The 8040-nt window shown below is 46.6% G+C and overlaps 1 protein-coding gene across 1 annotated transcript; it reads left to right on the top strand.

The window, feature by feature from the left end:
* The first annotated feature begins 508 nt into the window (after positions 1–508).
* Positions 509–3667, top strand: LOC117870045 (zinc finger protein 239-like). Its single transcript, XM_034757231.1, has 3 exons — positions 509–563; positions 2082–2186; positions 2514–3667. The coding sequence occupies exons 1-3, from the start codon at positions 530–532 to the stop codon at positions 3536–3538; spliced, it is 1164 nt and encodes a 387-aa protein (XP_034613122.1). The 5' UTR covers positions 509–529; the 3' UTR covers positions 3539–3667.
* The last annotated feature ends 4373 nt before the right edge of the window (positions 3668–8040 follow it).

Below are 8040 nucleotides of genomic sequence, written 5' to 3'. Positions count from 1 at the left end.
GCCCTGGACTTGGCTGGGATAACTTACCAAACTGCCAGTGCTGGAGCATAAACCTACTAAGTGGAGGCTGCTCTGAGATACGAAGAAGTTACTGATCAGAAGCTTAGGGGAGATGCCCCATTCCCTCCCATCTAGCTGCTGGCAATGGGGAGGAGGTTGGGATTCCTACCAGGGGGCCTGGAGCCTTCTAGGGACCCATCTCCTGCATCAGCCTCTGACTAGGTGTGTAATGAGTGTGAAGACCCTGCCAGCCTCTGTCTGCTAGGAGGGAAGTGGGACTCTTTTCCTCCCCTCGCTCTGATGCCTCCTGGATGCTCTGAGCAGAGTGGGACTCTGTGCCTCCTTAGGCTTCCAATTAATTGGGCCTGCTGTGTCATGAATAGTGGGGCTGGGAGTGGAGCAGCAGGTACTGAGTGTTGGACTCTTGCTCTTTCAGGGGCCGGTGACCTTCGAGGAGGTGGCTGTGTATTTCACCAGGGAAGAGTGGGCTCTGCTGGACTCCGCTCAGAGAGCCCTCTACAGGGATGTCATGCAGGAGAACTGTGAGAATGTGACCTCGCTGGGTAAGGATTCCTGTCCCCTTTGTGAGGGATAGCTCAGTGGTTTGAGCATTGGCCTGCTAAACCCAGGGTTGTTAGTTCAATCCTTGAGGGGGCCATTTAGGGATCTGGGGCAAAAATTAGTCTGGGGATTGGTCCTGCTTTGAACAGGGGGTTGTACTAGATGATATTCTATGATTAAAAGAAATGAAAAGTGAAGGTTCACGCCACGCCCACAATGCAACCTGAACTCTTCCCCGTTTCAGCAACACCCTAACATGCCAATGACACACAGATTAGCGCTCTCCCCTCCCCTGCTACAGAACACCTTGGGAACGGAGCACAGGGGCAGTATAGCACAAAGTCTAATATCGCAGAATTGCAAAATGTGACCAGCCCTTTAGCCTCACTAGGCCCTGCAGACCACTAGCATGTATGCCAACAAATTACTGACAGACCCATAGCAAGAACGCACTCTGTGCGCCTTTACTAACACAGCCTACAACACTGACCCCTGAAAGGAGGCATACACGGTCCACATGCACTTCGCTTCATATGACAGTCACAGCTCTGCCATGCTATTCCAAGTAATCCCTCTCCTGTCCAGTTACAGCAACAGCTGGCACAGTGCACACAGCTGGAGGGCATGCAGATAAATGCTGGGATTCCCGTCTGTGGAACAAAACACAAACAATAGCATCTTCCCTTAGTTCTTCCTTGTATCGATTATAAAGTCACCCATTTTATGGCCAGAAGGGAGTATTAGGCCACCTTGTCTGACTGCTGTAATGAGCTGAATAGCTTGTATACAACTAAATCATCCTCTAAAACAGCAGTTGTCAAACTTTAGCAACCCAAGGACCCCCATTTTGATTTAAAAATTTTCATGGACTCCCAAGCCACCCACTCAGCTCCAGGCCCCGCCCCCACTCCACCCTTTCCCCCGAGGGCCCACCCCTGCCCCACCTCTTCCCATCTGCACTCCGCCCATGCCCCTCCTCTTCCTCACCTCTTTCCGCCCCTTCCCCCAAGTGCACCCCATCCCCACTCCTCTCCCTCCCTCCCAACACCTCCTGCACGCCGCTGAACAGCTGTTCTGCAGTGTGCAGGAGGCCTTGGGAGAGAGAGGGAGGAGTTGATCAGTGGGACCAGCAGCCCCAGATATGACTCGTGTACCTCCTGGAGTACTAGTCCGCAGACTCCAGTTTGAGAAACCCTGCTCTAGAAAGTTGTGACCCGAGGTGCTTAGGGTAGCCCACATTGCAAATGCCAAGGTCAGTGCAGGCTGCAAAAAGAACAACAGATTCTCCCAGAATAAATAATAAATAATGGCCAGTATCTGGCTGTGCGTGTTCCCAGCAGACATGGGGATAGTTAAATCCCTCATTAAGCAGAGTATCCTACACATCTGAGAACCGAGATAGGTGGCCCCAGGCTATTTTCTGCTTTAAAATAGTCTGGAGTTAAAATAATAGAACATGTTATTGTGACAAATGTCCTATGAACTCACCTGATCTCACTTGTTTTCTTTTCTCTGAGCAGAGTTTCCAGTTTCCAAATTTGATGTGATCTCCCAGCTGGAACGAGGAGAAAAGCCAGATGTCCAGGGCTCAGATGAAAGAGAGATCTGGAAGGATGCCTGTCCAGGTGAGGAATCATTAAATCAGCTCAAAAGATGAAGGAAACAGCTGGGATTCCCTACAAAGACCCTTGTTAGCTCTCTGAGTTCAGGAGTCATCCTCATAGCCGATATCACTCATGGCTTCCATCCCATAGCGACAGACCTCTGGTCGTACTTCCCAACTTGACCTTCCCAGATGGGTTGTAGAAACAGATTTTATGCCCTCTTCTCTCCTGTGTGGGGAAGAATTTGGTGGGATTCTGATCCTGATTTTTTTCTGACTCTGTAGCATTTATTTTGGTTTGCTCTCCCCTTTCCCATCCCTGTTTCTGAGGTTTCTCCCTCTATCCCAGCAGGTGCTGGGATGTTGAATGAGAACAAGGAGCAGAATCCTCAGCAGCAAGATGCTGAGCAAGTGGAAGCACATGCGGGATTATCACAAAGATCCAAAGGGAATGTGTCCTGGCATCATGTGGAGGGAAAAGCCTGTGAGAGTGACCACAGGCCAGAGAGAGAGCAGGGAAACAAGACAGGGGAGAAAATTAGTAAATCCATTAATTATCAGGAAACTCAGAAGGAAACCACAGCTCAGAAGAGACTCCTCACAGGAGAGCGAAACAACACATGCGCTGAGTGTGGGAAAAATTTCAGTAGCCACTCACACCTTATAGAACATCAGAGAATTCACACAGGGGAGCGACCCTACAAGTGCTGTGAGTGCGGGAAAAGCTTCACTCGGAGCTCAACCCTTCTTAGGCATGAGAGGGTCCACACAGGAGAGAGACCCTATGAATGTTGTGACTGTGGGAAAACCTTCAGTCAGAATTCATCCCTTATTACACATCAGAGGACCCATACGGGAGAGAGACCCTACGAATGCCATAAGTGCAGGAAAAGCTTTGCTCGGATCTCAACTCTTGTTATGCATCAGAGCACCCACACAGGAGAGAGATCCTATGAATGCTGTGAGTGTGGGAAAACCTTCAGTCAGAGTTCATCCCTTATTGCACATCAGAGGATCCACACAGGAGAGAGACCCTATGAATGCCGAGAGTGTAGGAAAAACTTCAGTAGCCGCTCAGGGCTTTTTGACCATAAGAGAATCCACAGAGGGGAGAGACCTTATGAATGCTGGGAGTGTGGGAAAACCTTCACTCGGAGCTCACACCTTATTACACATCAGAGAATTCACACAGGAGAGCGCCCATATGAATGCTGTGAGTGTGGGAAAAACTTCTCTCAGATCTCAGCCCTTATTAGACATCAAAGAATTCACACAGGAGAGAGACCCTATGGATGCTGTGAATGTGGGAAAAACTTCTCTCAGAGCTCAGCCCTTACTGCACATCAGAGAATCCACACAGGAGAGATTCTCTAGAGATGCTTCTTGTGGGAAAAGCTTCCATCAGAGCTCAGCCTTTATTTATCATCAGAGAATCCACATGGGAGATAAACACCATAAAAACCTTATCTAGAGCTGACCAAAAATAAATTTCTTTAATACATTTGCTAATTCCCACATAGGGGCCTTTCAGGCTGTTTGAATCATTTACATAACCATGGTCTCTCCAATCTATCCAGTGAGCTTCTGGCTTGGGCCTCTTTTTGCCTCTCGAGGTCCCTTCCTTTCCTACAAATCCATGACTTTCTGTGGAAGTTATGTCCAAGCACAAGATGGTTTGGGAAATTATTAAAGCGATTCCTCTTATAACAAAATGCTGGCTTCCTAGATATACCCTCACCTGTTCACTTAGTTCTGCAGTAAAGGATCTGCCTTTTAAACAGAATGCCAGATGAGTTCATTTTTATTGCTAGCAGTTTCACTGTATTGAATATTCTTGGAAAAATGTGACCCGCTTTCTCCTATGGCATGGAGTATATAAAAATATAGACTGTTCTTGTAGTGGAAAACTTTGATATCAACTACATAAGCAAGAGAAGTACCAAAAAAGAGGATAGCTATTTAGCAATATCGTCATATATTCTCTTGGACTCGGGAGGTGGTGGAATCTCCATCCTCAGAGGTTTCTAAGGCCTGGCTTGACAAAGCCTTGGCTGGAATGATTTAGTTGGTGTTGGTCCTGCTTTGAGCAGGGGATTGGACTAGATGACTTCCTGAGGTCTCTTCCAATCCTAATCTTCTATGATTCTATGTGTTAATGGGCCATGTTAAGGCATTGCTGAAAGAGGGCAGAGTTAATGTGTATGTGCAACCTTAATTGTGCCTTTCCTTGTTTTCACATGTTTGAGTTTTGCTGAAGTTGAGGTTCTGCAAGGGGTTGATATCCTCCCAGACAACCATAACTGTGTTGATGAAGGTTTTTGCCCTTTAATTAATACCAGAGGTAGAGGCCCTGGTTGCCCACTAGATATTAATGAGCGTGCAAAGTCAACACCAGGACTAAATGCTTAGGAATAAAATAATGATCATCCCCGTGGGCCACCACTCCTTTAAACCAATCAAGCCCCAATCAAAGCTTGGAAGGGGACATTGAAAAATGCATAATAATTTTTTCTCTGTCTGAAAGACAGAGCTCTAGGCTTTACTTTGGAATTCATTAACTATTAGCCATGCACCCTTTCATTTATAAACACGGCCCATTGCTGAGATCTCCCAGGGGTTTTAAATTTAACACCCAACGACTTGATGATCTCTTTTTATTTCCAAAATTTCAACTCAGCACCTTTGTCTCCCATGTCCTCTGGTGGCCTCACATGCTGGCCACAATGCAAGCCTATGTGGTCTCTTGCAGTCTATGTGCTTGCTGCAAGGCACAGCCCAATAAAGCCTTTGGACTCCTGCAACCACTTAAGACTCTACCGGGTCCCTGGACAGCCATCACCTTAGATTTTGTAGTAGAATTATCCAAGTCCAATGGGTTCATGACCATTCTGACAGTAGTGAACCACCGCATAAAGATTGGATAGTTCATCCCCTGAACTGGTTTACCATACTCCCAGGAAATTGCCTGGCTCTGGGTGGTATAAGTTGTCCACCTCCATGACCTTCCAGAACACATCATCTCCCACTTTTGGTGAGAAGCTGTCTGGATTTTGGATATGTAATTCTCCCTCTCCTCTGCCTACCACACTTAAATGAATACTTAAGTAGTGAGAACCAACAAGATCCTGGAATAGTATGTTCGATGCTACATAAACTTCCACCAGAACAACTAGTCCTTGCTGCAACCTCAGGGAGAGCTTGTGTACAGTAATGCAGAGCACAGTTCTACGTGGCAAAGCCCTTTTATTTCAAACAATGAGTCCCTCCCTTGGTTCTACCTGGAATTACCTGCAACTTCCCAAAATGCAGCAGCCCTGGACTGGATTCAACACAAACATCAAACCTGAGATGGCATAACAGTTCATCTGGAGGACACGAAGAAGATCTACAAACAATATGCAACCCATTGAAGAGAAGAGGGCCCTGCCATTATGCTAGGCAAGAAGGAATGGCTCCTCATGAAAAACCTACACAGGAACAGGCCAACTCGTACATTGGATTACCAGTTCTTTGGGCCCTACCAAGTAAGCTGGCAAATTCACCCAGTCACCTTTGAATTCGACTTACCCCATTGCCTCTGCATAATCCTAGTTTTCCATTAAACACTTCTGAAATCCACACTCAGGACCCATTCCTTCATCATTCACAATCCCCCTCCCCCCCACGATACATACATTGTTCATTATCTGTTTGATACCAGAATCAGAATGGGAGAGCTGCATTTGAGTGGAGGCCTGCAGCTGGACTGGCTGCCTGCAGTGTATGCAGCCCTATTGGTTGATCTCCAGGCCCAATTATGTGTTCCCACCTGCAGTTTTATGCTTTGAGCTAAAATGTTTCAGTGGGGCCATCAGAGAGGGAGACTTACTGCACAGACCAATTTGGCAGGGGTAAAGAGCAGGACTGCAAGACTACCCATATTGATGACTTGGGGCTGCTAGAGGTTAGTGGGGGAAGACTTCACTTGTGTGTATGGCTGCAAAAAGGCCTCAGGATGCTGGAGGGAAAAGGGAGGACAACATTTGGGCTAGGGCTGTGTCAAAAAAGATGCACGCGTCCTGCGGATTTTCCTGCACTTTTGAATGCCTAGCTTCTATTCCACACCCATTTGTTTCCCTTCTTCATAAATCTGGGTAGTTCAATTGGTTGAACCCAAAACATTAATCTGAAGGTCTGGGATTCAAGCTCTGGGATTTTTTTCAATGTGCTTTGTGCACAAGGAGCTAAAGGCATCCCTGGAGAATCCTTCTTGAGTTTAAGTTTCTCCTAAAGCCATCTAGAATCCTAGGAGGGGATCTTTGGTCCACAGGACTCAAGGGACAACTTACTTATTTTCCCATAACTGTAGGAATCTGGAGGAAAAAAAATACCTCTGTGAGTGTTACAAAGCGGTGTGTGCCGAGCCCTTCAGGAAACAGAGAGGCAGGGAGATAGGAGATGGAGGCATTGAGAAAGTAAGGAATAAACTTATCCCAAGAAAGTGTCCCCATCAGAAGTCTCCAGAGTAAAGCATAGCAGATGCTGGTCCCATAGTATAAGGATCAGTGCTCAGGGCTTGGAAACATGTGATTGGAGTGTCTCTCAGTTGAACGCTGTGGTATCTATCTGCCTTGAATGAGAGTTCAGGGGGTTATATCATGCTCTCCCAAATGATGGACAAGCCTGGGTTTTGCCTGTCAGCTACTGAGACTTAAGCATGAGAGGGAACAATAGCTCCCAAAGGTTGGCCATGAGTAGACTCCTGTGAGAAGGGGTACGAGCTGGATTTCTGCTGAGCCCTGCACCTCAGCTGGATGACAGGCCTTGCAGGCAGCCCTATTGTTTGACCTACTGGGCCAAAGTCATTTTGGCAGTGTTGCCATTGGTGTTGTTGGTCTTTCCTCAGGAATGATGAAGGTGGGGTCTGAGGGAGGGAGGTTTAATACTCATCCCATTTGGTCAGGGATGAAGAACAGGGCTGCAAAAGTTTCACAGGTTGATGAGCTGAGCCTTCTAGAGTTTGGGGATGGGTGGACTTGACTTGTGTGTGGGGCTGCAAAAATGCCTCAGGGCACTGGAGAGAAGACAGAGGAGTGGACATAGGGTAGGCCTGTGCAGAGAAAGATGCAGCCTTCCTCTGGTTTTCCCCCTTTCTTTTGCCTGCCTAGTTTCTCTTCTACATGATCTTGGTTTCTTCTCTTATGAATCTGGGTAGATCAGTTGCTAGAGGAGCAGACTTTTAATCTGAGGGATTAAGATTCAAGTTCTTGTTCATACAGTATTTTAATATGCTTCATTCACAAGGAGCTTGAGCCATCCGAGTAGGAACCTATTTGACTTTAGGTTACTCCTCAAGGCTTGCAGTTTCCCAAGAAAGGCCATTTGGTCCATTGGAGTGAAAGGAAAACTTCCTTACCTTCCCATTACACTAGGGGTATGGAGGAATAAAGCCAGGTGCAAAGTCTTCAGAATCCATAGAGCTTTTGGGATTTGGGGTATTTTTGATGTTTCTGGAGCTTTTGCAATTAGAGGGAGTTACAGAGGCTCTGGTGCTTCTGAAATTTCAGGAATTTCAGGGAGTCCTCTGTGTGAGAGGACTCCCCCAGCACTCACGTTCACACCCCTGTAGGGAGATAAATCCAAAATAATACTGTCTTGCACTGTATAGAAAGATCTGCACAGCGCAAGCTCATAAAAATCCGCCCTCTTCCTCAATGTGAAGAGAGATGTGCATGATTTCTTGCCCCCCGCAGTTAGAAATTACATAAACTGGGTTTAATAATCAAAAATAAGTTTTTATTAACTACAAAAGGTAGATTTTAAGTAGGTCAAGAGATAGCAAACAGAACAAAGCAGATTATCTAAGAAAATAGACAAAAGCCGCAAACTGAGCTTAA

The sequence above is a fragment of the Trachemys scripta genome, chromosome 25, assembly GCF_013100865.1.
Source record: "Trachemys scripta elegans isolate TJP31775 chromosome 25, CAS_Tse_1.0, whole genome shotgun sequence".
NCBI lineage: Eukaryota > Metazoa > Chordata > Testudines > Emydidae > Trachemys > Trachemys scripta.
This window is presented reverse-complemented; position numbering and strand designations above follow the sequence as displayed.

Coding starts and splice junctions, on each gene's coding strand:
- LOC117870045 (XM_034757231.1), top strand. CDS start 530: ATGCAGGAGAACTGTGAGAATGTGACCTCGCTGG. Junction 564..2,081: donor TGAGAATGTGACCTCGCTGG/GTAAGGATTCCT, acceptor TTCTCTGAGCAG/AGTTTCCAGTTTCCAAATTT. Junction 2,187..2,513: donor CTGGAAGGATGCCTGTCCAG/GTGAGGAATCAT, acceptor CCTCTATCCCAG/CAGGTGCTGGGATGTTGAAT.